Source organism: Oryctolagus cuniculus, chromosome 20 (assembly GCF_051225735.1).
Source record: "Oryctolagus cuniculus isolate XC-2025 breed Fujian yellow rabbit chromosome 20, ASM5122573v1, whole genome shotgun sequence".
Lineage (NCBI taxonomy): Eukaryota > Metazoa > Chordata > Mammalia > Lagomorpha > Leporidae > Oryctolagus > Oryctolagus cuniculus.
This window is the reverse complement of record NC_142886.1, coordinates 10,816,834-10,834,154: the sequence shown is the minus strand read 5'-3', so window position 1 is coordinate 10,834,154 and position 17,321 is coordinate 10,816,834. Positions and strand designations below refer to the sequence as shown.

General features: G+C 46.3%; 1 protein-coding gene across 8 annotated transcripts in view; it reads left to right on the top strand.

The window, feature by feature from the left end:
• SYNE2 (spectrin repeat containing nuclear envelope protein 2) overlaps positions 1-17,321 on the top strand; it is a 392,381-nt gene that overhangs the window by 128,669 nt on the left and 246,391 nt on the right. For all 8 annotated transcript variants that reach the window (XM_051826403.3, XM_051826401.3, XM_051826405.3 and 5 more), the window contains 8 exons: positions 8,122-8,280; positions 8,914-9,087; positions 9,998-10,132; positions 11,518-11,676; positions 14,710-14,921; positions 15,056-15,146; positions 16,123-16,238; positions 16,867-16,993. In XM_051826403.3, coding sequence (XP_051682363.3) covers positions 8,122-8,280; positions 8,914-9,087; positions 9,998-10,132; positions 11,518-11,676; positions 14,710-14,921; positions 15,056-15,146; positions 16,123-16,238; positions 16,867-16,993 — 1,173 coding nt within the window. The remainder of the gene's footprint in view (positions 1-8,121; positions 8,281-8,913; positions 9,088-9,997; positions 10,133-11,517; positions 11,677-14,709; positions 14,922-15,055; positions 15,147-16,122; positions 16,239-16,866; positions 16,994-17,321) is intronic.

Below are 17,321 nucleotides of genomic sequence, written 5' to 3'. Positions count from 1 at the left end.
TCTTTACTTAGCATAGAGTTGGTCTTCTGTGTCTGAAAATTGAAAATGGATGTTAGTGGAGAATGGGACTGGGAGTGGGGGAGGGGGGGGAGGGGTGGGAGTGTGTGTGGGAGGGCGGGGATGGTGGGAAGAATCACTGTGTTCCTAAAGTTGTGCTTACGAAATGCATGAAGTTTGTATTCCTTAAATAAAAGGTTTCTTTGGGGCGGGGCGGGGGACGGAAGAGCACCATCACGGTACCAAGCACTTGGCACTTGCACTTTTCATAGCTTGAGACGCTTTAAGGTCATTTAAAAACTGGCAAAAGAAACAGTCATGCCATTTTCCTTTTCTTTGTTGGGAGTTTCAAAAATGGCGTGGATTCTCCCCGCCGGGGGTCGTCTGTTAGGATTCTGCTTGAAGGCAGTGGATCGATGAGGCGAGCACTGATACACTGCATGAACTGGAGTTCTGGGACTAATTCTCCCAGCTCCGGGATGGGAACGGGAACTAAGATATTCCCTCCCGGCAGAGGGCAAAAGGAGATACGTGAGTTCAGTCCCACCTAGCCCTGTGCCGTGCCGCGCTGTGCCCTGCCGTGCTGTGTGCCCACAGGAGATGATTCAATTAAGCTTCGAAGGTTCTCCTTCTGACTACTTGCCTCTCCCCCACCTGCAGCGGGGAGGGGAGCTTGCCTGGTGTCCTCCGCATTCCCTGCTGTCTTTCTCCCTAGGCAACTGACTCGCTGCAGAGCAATGAGGCAAGGGTGTGTTTTAATATCACGGAGTTCTCCCTGGAAGGAAGTTCTGATCGAGGTGTTTACTCGGCTCCAGCTCAGCTGTAAAATTTTACAACAGGACGGGGAGTCCCCACAACAGAGATGCATTCCCACAATTTTTCTAAATTCGCATCTCTGAGGGATGAAAGCTTTGCCATTATTTTGCGTTTTCCTTGTTTGTGAGAGTGAGCCTTTTTATTGCACTGGAAATTACCACCTGTTCACAGAACCTTTAAAACTTTCATACTTATTTGCTCCATCTGGAATTTATTTTCGTGACAGAGATGAGGTAGAGATTCAGAATTTAAGAAGTTATTTTAAAAGTGTTATTTTTAAATTTAAGACCATTCAAAATGTTTTCAGAACAATAATGATTCTTCTTGTGAATGGTGGAAATGCCCAAATATACCCTTGTTAATAGAGAAGTAGGGGTCGGCACCGCGGCTCACTAGGCTAATCCTCCGCCTGCGGCACCGGCACCCCAGGTTCTAGTCCCGGTTGGGGCGCCGGATTCTGTCCTGGTTGCTCCTCTTCCAGTCCAGCTCTCTGCTCTGGCCCTGGAGGGCAGTGGAGGATGGCCCAGGTGCTTGGGCCCTGCACCCCATGGGAGACCAGGAGGAAGCACCTGGCTCCTGGCTTCGGATCAGCGCAGTGCGCCGGCCACAGCGGCCATTGGAGGGTGAACCAAAGGCAAAGGAAGACCTTTCTCTCTGTCTCTCTCTCTCACTGTCCACTCTGCCTGTCAAAAAAAAAAAAAAAAAAATAGAGGAGTAGGTAGATCTCTATTGGATCAAGATACAAGCTCAAGATATGTTTAAAGTGAGAAATGCAGACTGTGGAGCAGTTAGGGCCATGTGGTCCTGTTTGTGTTTTTAAAAAGTTATGTTTTTATGATTTGTGTTTTTATATCTGTAAAATTATTTACAGATATGTAACTGAGTCTGTCTCTTGATTTGTGTTATACCCAGCTCAAAGAGCAGTTCATGGCGCATGGTAGACATACAATAAACCTTTTTATCTTTTATTTATTTATTTTTAAAGATTTAGTTACTTATTTGAAAAGCTGAGTTCTAGACAGAGAGAGGGAGAGGAGTCTTCCATCTGCTTGTTCATTCCCAGGTGGTCGCAACAGCCAGAGGTGGGCTGACCCGAAGCCAGGAGCCAGGAGCTTCTTCCGGGTCTCCCTCCTGGGTGCAGGGACCCAAACACCTGGGCCATCTTCTGCTGTTTTCCCAAATGTATTAGCAGGGAGATGGATCAGAAGTGGAGCAGCTGGGGCTCAAACCGGTGCCCATATGGGATGCCGGCACCACTGGTGGAGGCTTAACCCACTATGCCATAGCACTGGTCCCCAAAATAAACCTTTTTAATATCAATCTGTGAATGATTTATTAAATGACAACCAGTGGGGCTGTAGGGAAAAGGAGGGACTTTTTCTTTACAAGCTGCACTATTCTGTTCTTGTTTGAAGTCTTTTAATTGAGCTTTTTGTTCCTTTTGTAACTTCAAAAGAAAAAGCTGAAATTATAAACAGTGTGCTAATGTCAAAGAATGAAAATCACCAGAATTTCACTATTGTATGATTAAAAAGATCTGTAGGGGTACTTTCAAAAAGTTCATGGAAAATAGATATTATGAATTATGCATGATTTTTTAAAATTTTTGCACCAAAATAAGCTTATATTTAATTCTACTACCCATGAACTGTTGAGGTACCTGGACACACTTACACAGGTTTTATTGCACAGTATAATTTCTGTTTTATCATACTCATGCTACCCTTGAGTTTCAATTTTTCTTTTTACTAATTTGACAACTCATTTAGTTTTTAATCAACATTACATATAAGCTCTTATGTGATTCTTTGATTACATATGAAATTGAATTATCTTTTCTGTATTTATTAGACATGTATTTCTGTGAGTTAGCCATTATTGTATTTTCAGACTTTTCTTTGGACTCTTTTTTCTTTTTGATCTAAGCAAACTCTTTTTCAACTTTTAATTTTGACATACTTATCGACTTCTAGGACATTTGTAAAACTTCTGAAAGAACTCCCATACATTCTTGGCCCAGTTTCCTAAGTCTTCCCCTGTTCTGTGTGAGTGTGCATACACACGTGAGCCTACACATAGGCAAACTTTTTTCTAAATTGTTGCAGTCAGTTGCAGATATGATGCCCTTTACCCCAAAAATATTTCACCATGCCTTTCCTAAAAGTAGACATTCTGTTACTATCTAATTACCAAAATCAGAAGAGCAACAATGTTAAAATCATCTAATCTGAGACTTACTCAGAATTCGCTACTTGTCCCAGTAATGTCACTTTATAGCAAAAGAAAATCCAAATCATGCACTGTGCTCATTTGTTATACCTGGCTGGTCTGCTTCAGTCTGGACAACTCCTCAGTACTTTTATTTTTTTTTTATGTTGACCTTTGGAGAGGTTTGGCCCTGCTGTTGTGTAGCCTCTCCCTCTATCTGCGTCTGTCTGGTGTTTCCTCTTGATTAGATTCAGATTTGCACTTGTGGCGGGAGTGGCCCCACAGTGCCATTTCCTTCTCAACACATCACATCCGTGGACACGTGATGCTCATTTGTCCCTGACTTCAGGGATCTGAGAATCCCACCAGTGAGGGCGTGGTGGTGCCCAGAGGTACTTGGCACTCACAGCGGGGCCTTGGGCACTTTCTGTTGAATGTGAGCTATTTCCCAGAACTTCAGCACCAGGCAAGGCCACGCTGTGGCCTTGGGATGGGCCCATTCTGTTATCGGGTCAGGAACATGTTCCTTATCGCACAAATGGCCAAGCCCGCCTCCCTCCTGGCTGCTGTGACGGCCCCTGCTTCCTCCCCAGCTCTAGCCTCAGCCCAGTCCTTCTGCCTTCTGCCCAAGATGGAGTGAGAGCCTCGAAGGTAGACTTAATCTCACTTCCTGACGGTATACAGCACAGAAGCACGTCCTTGAACCTCTCCCCAGATCACCGAGCTCAGGCCCGCATTCTCCCTCGAGTCCTGCATGGTGCGTGTTCTCTCTCACGTGGCCCTTGATCAACCCAGCTTGTTCAGCCACAGGTGTGACACTTGACGCTGGTGGCAGTATGCTGGTCAGTTGGTTGATTAATGGGTTTGTCTGGCAGGTGTATGCATTATAAAGTTACTGTTTTCCATTTGTAATTAATATGTACCTGTAGGCAATGCTTTGCAGCTGTGTAACTATCCTGTTCCTTCTGTAACTTTCTCTTTTTTAAGAAAGATTTATTTATTTATTTATTTATTTGAAAGGCAAAGTTACAGAGAGGCAGAGGCAGAGAGAGAGAGAGTTCTTCCATTGGCTGGTTTACTCCCCTGATGGCTGTAACGGAGCTGAGCTGATCCGAAGCCAGGAGCCAGGAGCTTCTTCTGGGTCTCCCAGATGGGTACAGGGACCCAAAAACTTGGGCCATCTTCTACTGCTTTCCCAGGCCATAGCAGAGAGCTGGATTGGAAGTGGAGCAGTCGGGACTCGAACCAGCACCCATATGGGATGCTGGCATTGCAGGTGGCTGCTTTACCCGCTACGCCACAGCGCTGGCCTTCCTATAACTCTCTAGTGCTCACTTTTGCTTATTTATTTTTCTAAGTTTGGTTTGCTAGAACTTATTAATTATATTTTTTTATTTCATGGATGGTAATTGCACGCCTAATTTTTCTGGGGTGCTGTGTGACATTTCAGTACATACACAACTGTAGAAAGATTGGATCAGGCTATTAGGCAAATCTATCACCTTAGACACTCATCATTTCTTTGTATGGGGACCATCCACAACCCTCTCTCCTAGCAATTTTGAAATACTGGATTACTTGTTGTTGACCGTGGTTTTCTTCCCGTTGGAGGTCGTTCCTCCTATCCTACTGTACTCTTGAATCTGTTAACCATTCCTTCTCCACTCCTTCCTCCCCCACACCCTTCCCAGTCTCTCAGAACACTGTTCTGTTCTCTAATTCTTTGCGATCTACTTTTTAGCTTCCTCCTGCTGTGAGAATTTGTGGTATTTGATTCTGTGCCAGACTTATTTTACTGAACATAATGTTATCTAGTTCTGTATTGCTGTGAGGGACAGAATTCCATTCATTTTATGGCTGAACTGTATCCACACGTGCACACGTGTGTGTGTGTGTGTGTGACATGTTTTCCCTCCTCTCACCCATCAATGGACACCTCAGCTGATTCCTGATCTTGGCTGTTGTGAATAGTGTAGCAATAATATGTGAATGCTGATGTCCCTCTGGTATTTGGATGTTAATTTCTATGAATATATACTCGGCAGTAGAATTGCTAGATCATGCGCTAGTTTCATTGCTGGGTTTTGAGGAACCTGTCTACTGTTTCCCATAATGTCGTTGTGCTCATTCACATTCCCACCAGTGGTGTAGAGAGTTCCCCTTTCTGTGCATGCTTGCCAGCATTTGCTTGTGTGTGTGTGTGTGTGTGTGCGTGTATGTGTGTGTGTGTGATAATAGCCATTCTGAGATGAAATCTCAGAATGGTTTTGAATTGCATTTCTCTCCTCATTAGTGATGTGGAACATTGTTTTCAACAACTTGCTGGCCATTTGTATGTCATTTGTTGGATAAATACCTGTTCAAGCCAATTGTCCTTTTAAAAATTGGTTTGTACGTTTTTTGCTGTTTGGGTTCCACATAATTTCCAGAAAGGAATCTCTTATTGATGAGTAGGCTGCAAATATTTTCTCCTGGTCTGTAGGTGGTCTCTGCAATTGGTTTCCTTTGCTGTGCAGAGAATCTTTAGTTTGATGTGGTCCTATTTTTCCATTTTTATTTTGTGCCTGTGTTTTGGGGGTTATATCTAGAAAAATCTTTGCCCAGCTTTATGTCTTGAAGTGGTTTTCCTACATTTTCTTCTACTAGTCTCATAGTTTTGAGTCTTAGATTTGAGTCTGATTCATTTTGAGTTGATTTTTTTTTAATGTGGTGAAATTAAGGGGTCTAGTTTCTTTCTTTTTTTAAGATTTATTTTATTTATTTGGAAGACAGAGTTACCGAGAGGGGTAGAGCCAGAGAGGGAGAGAGGTCTTCCATCTGCTGTCTCATTCCCCAAATGATTGCAATGACTAGAGCTGAGCTGATCCAAAGCCAGGAGCCAGGAGCTTCTTCCAGGTCTCCCACGTGGGTGCAGGGGCCCAAGGACATGGGCCATCCTCCACTGCTTTCTCAGGCCATAGCATAGAGCTGGATCGGAAGTGGAGCAGCCAGGACTTAAACCGGTGCCCATATGGGATGCCAGTGCTGCAGGCTGGGGATTTAACCCACTGCACCACAGCACCAGCCCCGGGGTCTAGTTTCTTTATTCTGCATATTGATATGTAGTTTCCCCAGAATCAATCATTGAAGAAGCAGTTCTTTCTCCAGTGTATTTCCTTGCTGCCTTTGTTAAAAACCAGTTGGCTATAGATGCATTGGTTTATTTCTGTGTTTGCTCTCTGTTCCTTTGATCTGTGTATCGGTTTTTATGTTAATACCATGCTGTTTTGCTTATTATCACTTTATAATATGTTTTGAAGTAAGGCATTTGATGCTTCCAGCTTTGTTCTTTTTGCTTAGGATTGTTTTAATTATTTGTTTTTTTTTTTTAAGATTTATTTATTTATTTTTAAAGACTTATTTATTTGAAAGACAGAGTTACAGAGAGAGGTTGAGTCAGAGAGAGAGGTCTTCCATCCACTGGTTCACTCCCCAGATGGCCGCAATAGCCGGAGTTGTGCGGATCCGAAGCCAGGAGCCAGGAGCTTCCTCCGGGTCTCCCATGTGGGTGCAGGGACTCAAGGACCTGGGCCATCCTCCACTGCTATCTCAGGCCATAGCAGAGAACTGGATCGGAAGCGGAGCAGCCGGGACTTGAACCGGTGCCCATATGGGATGCTGGCACTGCAGGCGGCGGCTTTAACCACTACGCCACAGCGCTGGCCCCCCAAGACGCTTCTTAACTGCAGTGCCAAATACCTGTGCCTGTTTGTCTTGTTTGGTGCTCGCGTGGAGGGAGGCATGCCAGGCACTGCAGGCCACCACCCTGCTGACATCACCTCAGCTGACTTTTCTGTTATTGAATTACAGAGGGGCTTTACATATGCGGTGGCTCTCTCCACCCTTGTGCTCAAAGAGACCCTCTGGACCAAGAGAGGAGATCAAGATTGATGGATATATGTTCTTTTTATGACTTCTTTTTCTTAAAAGATTCATTTATTTATTTGAAAGGCAGAGAGAGAGAGAGGGAAAGCGACAGAGACAGAACAGAGAGAGAGAGAGAGAGAGGCGGAGTCTTCCTTCCGCTGGTTCACTCCTGAAATGACTGCAACATCCAGAGCTGTGCTGATCCAAAGCCAGGAGCTTCCTCCAGGTCTCCCACATGGGTGCAGATGCTCAAGGACTTGGGTCATCTTCTACTGCTTTCCCAGGTCATAGCAGGGAGCTGGATCAGAAGTGGAGCAGCTGGGACTAGAACTGGTGCCCTTGTGGAATGCTGGCATTGCCAGCAGAGGCTTAACCCACTATGCCACAGCACTGGCCCCGTGGCGTCTTATTTTCTGTATGACTTTGTAGAATATCTGGAGTTGATTTTTAATATATTGTGTAAAGCATCACCTAAAAAGTTTATTTTGTGTAGCTGTTTTCTCCAATAAGCACTTGTTAAATTTCCGTCCTCACTAATTTGTCTTAGAACCGTTTCAGTTTGGGGTGTATTATTATTTCAGCTGACCATGTATCAGTTTTAGCCTTTATTTTATTGATGGATAAACAATAACCTATACTCTATAAAAGACCATATTTTTCAGAATTTGATTGTTTTTTGGGGCCGGTGCTGTGGTGTAGTGGGTAAAGCCACCACCTGCCAGGCTGGCATCCCACATGGGCACTGGTTCGAGTCCCGGCAGCTCCACTTCCAATCCAGCTCTCTGTTATGGCCTGAAAAAGCAGTAGAAGATGGCCCAAGTCCTTGGGCCCCTGTACTGTCATGAGAGATCCAGAAGAAGCTCCTGGCTCCTGGCTTTGGATTGGCCCAGCTCTGACCATTGTGGCCATCTGGGGAGTGAACCACTGGATGGAAGACTTCTCTCTCTCTCTCTCTCTGCCTCTCTGTAACTCTGCCTTTCAAATAAATAAATAAATCTTAGAAAAAAAGGAATTTGATTGTTTTTATATAAAATTTCAAAATTGATTTTTTACAATAGCATTTTTCACAATATGGATTTCCCTCATTTTGGGTTAACAATTAACATGTTGTGGTTTCCTGATGAGATTGTTAGACTAATGTCTCATGTAGACTCAGAATGCTTCTTGTGATCGCCTTTCCTCTTGTTTTAACAGCATCTCCTTGCCAAAGGCTCCATGTACGAAGAGCTAGTGGCCAGAACCGAAGATACATTACAAATGGATATTCAGAATATTTCCAGCCAGGAGTCCCTTCAACACGTTCTCACGGCTGGACTACAGGCCAAGATTCAAGAAGCTAAAGAGAAAATCCAGGTGTCTCCTTCAGAGTCCCTCTTTAGAGAATTCATTCTTTTTTTTTTTTTTAAAGATTTATTTTATTTATTTGAAAGACAGAGTTACAGAGAGAGGTAGAGACAGAGAGAGAAAGAGAGGTCTTCCCTCTGCTGGTTCACTCCCCAGCTGGCTGCAACAGCCAGAGCTGTGCCAATCCAAAGCCAGGAGCCAGGAGCTTCTTCCAGGTCTCCCACGCAGGTGCAGGGGCCCAAGGACTTGGGCCATCTTCCACTGCTTTCCCAGGCCATAGCAGAGAGCTGGATCGACACTGAAGCAGCCGGGACTAGAACCAGCTCCCATATGGGATGCCGGTGCTTCAGGCCAGGGCTTTAACACACTGCGCCAGCCCAGAGAATTCATTCTTTAAAACTGAATAGTTAGGAGGTGGGTTAGAAAGGTAGCAGTAAGTGGCTGTATGGCTTGGAAAAAATATGTAAAGTAGTATTTGTGACCTGCAGCATTTTGGACGATATAAATGCAATAAATGAAGTCTCTCTGTGTCTAGTGGGGAGTTAGAAATTGCTTTTCCACACTCTATTAGCTTTTGAATTCACTGGGAAAGTTGGACAGAGTGTTCATCTGAGGCCTTTTTATTTGTTTTTGCCTGTCCAGATCAATGTGGTAAAACTCATGGCAGCATCAAAGACCTCAAGTGATGTTTCAGCAGGCTTGGATGCCAGGCTGCAGCTAGAGGAGTCACGGAAGGAGCTGGAATCACACATGGCCAAGGCTGAGCAGCTACTGGAGCAGCGAGAGCGCCCCGGTGCCCTCATCTCAAAGTACAAGGTGGGAGCCTTTCGGTTGTCCTTTGCTACCCATCTGGTTTGAAACACAAATGCAAAGTTACTGTGACTTGAAGAGCATCCTGGTTTTAATGCATTCTTCCCAGGAGGCTTTTAAAAATTAACATACCGGACGGTGGGGTGGGGAGGGGATGGATGGGCAACTTCTAGTCCATTGGTGAAGAGGCTGTCATCCCACACTGGATTTCCTGTTAGATTCCCAGCTCTGGCTCCCGACTCCAGACCCTGGCAGGCAGCAGTGTGCTCAAGTGGTTGGGTCCCTGCCTCCCATGTGAAAGACCCAGACTGCACCCCTGCTCCTGGCTCCTGGCTCCTGGCTCCAGCCCTGGCCTTCGCAGGCATTTGAGGGGTGAACCAGTGGATGGAAGCTCTGTATTTCTTTTTTTTTTTTTTTAAGATTTATTTTATCTATTTGACAGAGTTACAGAGAGACAGAGGCAAAGAGAGAGAGAGAGAGAGAGATCTTCCATCCACTGGTTCACTCCCCAAATGGCTGCAGCAGCTGGGACTGGACCAGGCCAAAGCCAGGAGCCTGGAACTCAATTCCAGATTCCCATATGGGTGGCAGGGGTCCGAGCACTTGGGCTACCTTCTGCTGTTGTCTCAGTTGCTTTAGCAAGGAGCTAGATTGGAAATGGAGCATCTGGGATTTGAACTGGCACCCATATAGAATGCTGGAGTCGCAGGTGGCGGCTCCACAATACTGTGCCACAATACTGGCTCCAAAACTGTGAACCTAAAAATGTGCTAACTTCTAAGCTAGATGCCTGTCCAACTTATTTTTTAATTCCATTTTTCACGGACTTTTGGTTGTACCTACAAACATTAGCCTTGTTGATTGGGCAGTGTGAGACTTCCATGTTTTGGTTTGTGTTTTTTTTTTTTCTTTTTAGGAAGCATTAATACTTCTTAATACTAAGTGTATGGCGAAGTACTTGAGAGCCATGGAAGAAATGAAGGGTAGTGTAACGGAGGACGTGCAGCTGTCTTGGGAAGAAGAGAGCAGAGCTGTCTGTGCCAAGTGGGAGGTATGACGTGCACACCCACCTGTGCCTTGCACTGCCTGGGTCTGATCCAGTGCCTCCTGGGGTTCCTGTCCACTCTGCGTTACACGGAGGGGCTCACCTGTGCAGGCTGCCGCCGCAGGCTCCGCATCAGCTGCCTTCGGTCTGCCTTTGGCCAATGACAACCCTGTGTAGAGACTTGAGGGTCGTGGAAGAGGAAGAGAGATTTCTTTCCCTCCCTGATTTGGGCAGTGTCTCAGGCAGCAGCTGGGGCTCCTCCTGGCTCCAGCTGCTCGTGGGTGTCCCTGGTCCCAGGGCTGTGCTGCAAAGCCCCCAGCCCAGGGGGAGCCATGTCCCCTGCTGGACTTCCCTGCACTGTCACCTCCTGTGTCATCAATTCCCTGCCTTAATTGAATGACTGAATGAATGACTACTTAATGGCCTGCGTTGTCTTCAGAGCGTTTTCTGGTTTCCTGGTTGGATCCAAGAAACCAAATATGTGCACAGAGCAGTGCTTCTTAGAGACGCAGGTGCAGGCTTAGGTGGCAGGTGAACTTGGAGCCAGCTGTTGTGACCCTGGACAAGTTACTGAGCCTCAGGAGCCTCACTGATAAAATGGGAGTGACAGCGCCTCCCTGGCAGCATCAGTGCTAAAGGTCTTTATGCAGCTTCTTCCATCGAGATGATGCTGAGTAGATGGTGGTTAATAAGATGCAAGCAAATCTCTGTGTATAGTAAGACCTCCTACTGTATACAGCAAATCTCTATAAATCATACGGTAAGATAGTATATGCTATGTATTACGCGTCCATGGAATGGAACAACCACTACTAACAGTCCTCCTGAAATGCTGTATAAAGTAGACTTCCTCGTTACAAAATGGCCTTAGATATATAGAATAAGGGATGGCAGCCATGACACAGGGACCTCCAGGACGGCCCCCTCCCCAGATCCTCCCATTACTGATATCTTAGCAGAATACTTTGGTCACAGTGAGTGGGCCAATACTGATGCATTCTTGTTCCCTGGAGTCTGTACTTTTTCAGATTTCCACCATTTCCTCCTCATGTTGCTTTGGCCAATTTCAGGAATAGGATGCACATTATCGGGTCCCTGCCTTGAGGCTCAGCTGTGCGTCGGGCATCCCTCCCAGTCTGCTGCTGTTTCCATTCTGTTAGCTGTGTATTTCACAGCTGAAACACATTTGTAGTTGCTAGAAAAAAATACCCGTGTATGCATGAGGCTGGGACGTTTTTAAACATTCTCCCCAGAGATGCAGGGATGGATCCGCATATTATGTAGGCTCTGTTTCCGTCCTTTGGTCACCGCCACCGTTTCTGTTGTTAGTACAAGTATGTTTTCAGTAGGTTCTGTTCCCAGGCTTGACAGTTTCCTTGGTTTTTCTCCAGTCTCTTCATCATGAGTTGTCTTTGTATATTCAACAACTGAAGATAGATATTGAGAAAGGAAAGCTGAGTGACACGATTTCAAAACTCGAAAAGCAAATAAATAAAGAGAAGAAACTTATTCGCAGAGGAAGGACCAAGGGCCTGCTCCAGGAACACGAGGTGATGCAGCCTGTTTCCGGTTGATCCCGTCACACCGCTGTGGGGTTTAGCTCACACGGTCGCACGCGCGTGTGTCTTTAGCCTGGGGTTAAATCACCTCTGGGATTCCTTGCACCCTCATTCCTTGCGGGTGATGAACGACCTTGGGACTCAAGCGCTGACAAGAGCCTGTGCGTCTCACTGGGGGGCAGTAAGAAAATTCAGACCTGGGTTCTTGTTTCGTGATGTCCCTGGGAAGGGCTGGGTGTCGCCTGTCTTGAGAGAGTCGGGTCACAAAGGCACCAGTGTCACTGAAGTGCCCCCCTGGTTGCGTAAGTCAGGGGTCCCGTCCTTGGAAGCACAGCTTCGTGAAAGGAAGTCAATCAGAGAATAGGACACCTGAGTCAGACCCCATGAGCTCCGTGTGCTCCCTCCTTGATAGCTTCCGTGTGTTTCACAGTGCTGATCTCTCTCTTCAGTTCTTTTTTAAAGATTTATTTATTTATTTGAAAGTCAGAGTTACACAGAGAAAGGAGAGGGGGAGAGAGAGAGAGAGAGAGAGGTCGAGAGGTCTTCCATCCACTGGTTCACTCCCCAGTTGGCTGCAACAGCCAGAGCTGCACCGATCCGAAGCCTTGAGCCAGGAGCTTCTTCCAGGTCTCCCACGTGGGTGCAGGGGCCCAAGGACTTGGGCCATCTTCTACTACTTTCCCAGGCCATAGCAGAGAGCTGGATCGGAAGTGGAGCAGCCGGGACTCGAACCGACGTCCATATGGGATGCTGGCACTGCAGGCGGTGGCTTTACCCGCTATGCCACAATGCCTGCCCCTTCATTTCTTTTTGTCTTTGCTTGGTTATGGCCCTTCCATTATCAGTCTTTATCACTTTTGTATAAGCAGTCTTCATAAAGTTCATGGAAAATTGGAATTCCAAAAAAAAAAAAAAACCCGCATGAATTTCAAATTTTTTTTTGCACCAAAGTCTTTCTTTTAATTCCATTTTCCATGAACTTGGTGAAGCACCTTCTGGGCATTTCTCTGTGTGTACCGCTATGTAAACAAGCTATGTATATAATTTGGAAGTCTTTTTTTCTTCTGTCATCCTTTTTTTTTTTTTTTTTAAGAAAATGCCTTATTAAAATTATTTTATGTGGCAGAAAGAGAGTGAGAATGCTCATCTGCTGATTCGTTCCCCAAAAGCCAGCGGCAGCCAGGGCTAGGCCAGGCCAAAGCCAAGAGCCCAGAATTCCATCTGGGTTTCCCGTGTGGGTGGCGGGGGCCATGTACTTAGCCATCCCTGCTGCCTCCCAGCGTGGGCAGTAGCAGGAACCTGGACTCAGGAGTGGAGCTGAGACTCCTGTTACTCTGATGTGGAAGGTGGGTGTCCCAACCAGAGGCTTAACCTGCACCCAACGTCCACCCCATCCCCTGTCACCTTAATGTGTGGCTTTCAGGGCGTACCCTCCACTCTGGGCCAGTGTCTTGTGTCCCCTGGGTGATTCTGTGCTCTCTGGGTCCTCTCTCTGCAATGATGGCACCTCCATTGTTTCCTCCGGCTGAGGCCTTTCCCCTGGGCTCCTGTGCTGTTTCTGACAGCCTGGCAGATGTCCCTTCAGCCACTCCCTGCGGCCTGTCCAAGGCAGAAGTGATCTCCTCTCGGGCTCTGCTTCCCCTCCTGTCCCACTCAGCCTTCACTGAGGTCTCTGCTAAGTCCTCTGTCTGGGACTCTTCAGAACAGCTTCTTGGATGTACTCCAGAAAGTTCGGGGAAATGGAATTAAAAGACCATTTTATTTAGGTGCAAACAATTTTTAAATACTTGCATGATTTTTTTCATAGTGCTTATTTATCATGGACGCTTCAAGGTGGCTTCGTATTCTTCCTTCCTGCTGGTGTTGCCACTTCCCTGGCATGGGCTCTTTTCTCAGTGTGATGACAGCTGAGACCCAGCACCTGTTCCTACTGCATCCACTTGGATGGCTCTCTGGGCTTTCTCTGACTCCATAGGACAGGGAATGGCTCCATCATAGCGCTTGACCACACCAGGTGCTAATCATTTGTGTGGACAGCACTGAACTGCAAATTCTTTAGGGCTGAGATCCTCACCTTTTGGCTACCCTTCTGTGTTAGTCAGGTTTTTGTTACTACATTACAAATACTCTGGGGTGAGCATTTGGTGCAGTGGTTAGGACAAAACACTGCTTGAAAGACTTCTGTGTCCCGTATCAGAGTTCCTGGTTCAAGTTAGAGTTCCTGGGTTCAAGCTCTGGTGTCTTCCAATTACAGCTTCTGCTAATGAGTACTCTAACAGGTATGGGTGATGGATCAAGTACCTGGGTCCCTGCCACCCATGTGGGAGACCTGGATGGGGCTCCTGGCTCCTGGCTCTGACCTGGCCCAGCCCTTGCAGTTGCAGGCATTTAGACAGTAAACCAGTAGATGGGAAATCGCTGTCTCTTCCTTTTAAGTTCATTAAACAAAAAATTAAAATAACAATAACAACCACAGATAGTTAAGAGGAGCTTCTTAGGAAGGAAGGTTGATTTGGGCTTACGGTTTTGGAGGTTCACAGTCCAAGATCGGGCAGTCACCTTGGGCCAGACATCTGCATGATGCAGGCATGGTGACATGGTGAGCCAGGAACACAGAGAGTAACCGGGCCCAGCTCTGCTTGTACAATCAACCCTCTGGCAAGAACTGCCTTCTGTAGGCACACCCCAGTGACCCAAAGCCCTCCCACTGAGCCGGTCTCCTGGATCAAGTTAGATCAAGTCTCCACCCTGAACGTGTTAACCATTAACATTACTCTTTTAACGATTACCATAGGACTTTAGGGACCAAGCCCGTAATACATGGGCCTTTGGGCAGTACCCCAACTATTATCCAAAACACAACACAAGCCACACCCGCAGGAAATGGACTATAAACAGAACATGTTGCTTGAGGCATACACTTCTGCCGGGGAGTGGGCGGGGGGGGGGCGGCTCTTCCTGGTAGACTCGGCATGCAAGGCGGCTGCAGCTCACGTCTCAAGTCTCACTCCGTTCCTCCCGCAGGCTTGCTTCTCTAAGGAAGGCATCCTGCCCCAGCTCCATCAGCACATGGATGTCCTCAGGGAGCTGTGTGAGGAGCTCCCTTCACAGCACAGTCAGCAGGAAGGGAAGCGAGCACTCCGGGACTATGAACAAAAGATAGAAAGACTTCTGAGATGTGCGACGGAGATTCACGCCACCCTGCAGGCCACCGCGGGAGACCCGTCGGGGAACAAGTCAGTGCTTTCTTCAGGGTGAAGCCAGAAGCAAGTCTCTTGCAAAATCCAAACGACAAGAGGGACTCTTCCATGGCTGTTAGGCTTCATTTTTCTTGCTCTGTATTAATGTTGCAATTTTGATTGCTTTCTAGGGGGACTGTGGCCACGACTGAGAATGGAGGAAGGGATTCCCACGGGGAGGTGCCATTTGCAAAACCTGATCATCAGCCACCAACGGAACAGGTGTTAAGTGTGGATAATGTCTTTTAGAAGCAAACCCAATGAAAAAAAAAAAAAAAACCTAGAGTGTCCAAGAATCCTCTTCCTGTTAATTAAGTGTTGGTTTCAGTGATCTCATTGGTTTCATCAGCTGGGAATTCCCTCTTCCCTAGTGCCAGGAAGACTATGTTTCCAAGAAGAAGAATGCAAGACTGTAGCAAGCATAGCTCAGCCTTCCTCCGGGACAACTGTTTCCAACAGAGACCCTTTTGAACTATTATTGAGTGTTTGCCAGCTCCATTACTACTGACAGTGGAAGGGGTGGCGCTCCATCTGGACACAGCCCTCCATTTCAGGGACATGCACTTTTATTGGTTGTCCTTTTTTTTTTTATTAGAATGATTTCACTTTCCTTGCGAATTGAATTTTCTGAATTCTTGGGGTCTACAGTTGGCTTTTATATACACGCATTCTTCAGTAAGTTAATATGAACTTGGGATTTGGGATAAGGTCATTTGGGTGCAACAAATTTTGAAATCCATGCAGTTTTTTTCATACTGGGCATTGCCATGAACTTTCTGAAAATATTTTGCACAAAAATAAACATCTTTTGATTGCATTTCTATGAACGTTTTGAAGTGCCAACCTACAGCATAACCCAGACTGCCAGTGAGGTCGTGTGGGAAAAGAACGCGCTTATTGGTGTTTGTGGTTCTGTTCCCACAAGTGTTGGGGTTCTTTTGGCTATGGCTGTGAGTTCTTGGGCGGGATCAGCATTTAGGAGCTGGGCGTATTTCATCACCATGCCATCATCCCTATTAGGAGGCGAGAATGAGTCTCATTAATCTCCCCTGGGAAGGCTTTTCTCCCAGCTGTTGAAATCTCAAAAATTGTCTTAAGTCCTAGGGTGGGATATAAAGGATCAATGTAAGTCATTCGTCTTCTCCAGGCAATGAAGCACGTCTAAGACATTATGTGTACTCTTTGCCTGTGTGCTTAGGCGATGGAGCCAGCTAACTTCGTGCCTGCATCGGAGGTAAAGCCTCAACAAGGAGCAAGCGTCGCGGAGCAGCATGAGAAAGAACACAGCCTCACTCTAGACAGTTTACAGAAGAGGTACCCTCGCACTCGGCCACCCTGAGATCTGCTGAGAACTTTCGTCCATGAAAACTTGCACTTGGCTAAAAGTTTTATTGATTTCTTTATTTGAAAGGCAGAGTGACAGAGAGAGAGAGAGAGAGAGAGACGTGTTAGACTTTAAAACACATTTTAAGGCCAGTGCTGGGGTGTGGTGGGCTGGGCCTCTGCCTGCTGCTGCTGTATCCCACGTGGGTGCTGGTTGCTAGTCCCGGTTGCCCCACTTCCGATCCAGCTCTCTGCTATGGCCTGGGAAAGCAGTGGAAGATGGCCCAAGTGCTTGGGCCCCTGCACCCACATGGGAGATGCAGAAGAGGCTCCTGGTTTTGGATCTGCCCAGCTCCAGCCGTTGTGGCCATTTGGGGACTGAACCAGTGGATGGAAGACCTTTCTCTCCGTCTCTCTCTCTCTGTGACTCTACCCCTCAAGTAAATAAATAAATATCTATAAAGAGAAAAAACATTTTATTATCCTTTAGTTCTAACGTTTGGTCTAGTAACTTATACAGAAATTCCATAGGATTTCCTGATGCACATGTGATGGCGCTTAAGCATATTTTTGTCTTATTTTGGATGTTGAATAATTTTGCATATAATCTTTCTCCCAGGTATGTTACACAGAAGGAAATTCTTGAACTACACCTTCAAAGCAACAAATTCAGGATAACTTCTGCGTTCTCCAGTGAAAATGAAGAGAGTAGTGCTTGCTTACGGGACAAACTGACCGATCTCCAGGTAATTACCAAATATAATTTCTCTAGTTATCTGTTTTATAAGGAAATAGCACCACCAGGGGTGTGGACATCACTCTCTGTTGGATTGCATTTCCAGTGTCACGCTGTTCCAGAGAGAGATTTGCTTCCAACTGCTAAACCTAGGAAGGCCTTTGGTACAGGGTCCTGATCTACTGCTTATGCTCTGATCTGCGGCTGCGGATAACTCTGTTTGCAGAGTTTTTGATTATGCTTGGACTTCTGGATGAATTATGAAAAACAAGGGGTATAAGGCGACTTCAATCTGCTCCTGAATTGCCACCAAATTGATAAACCAGTGACTGGATATA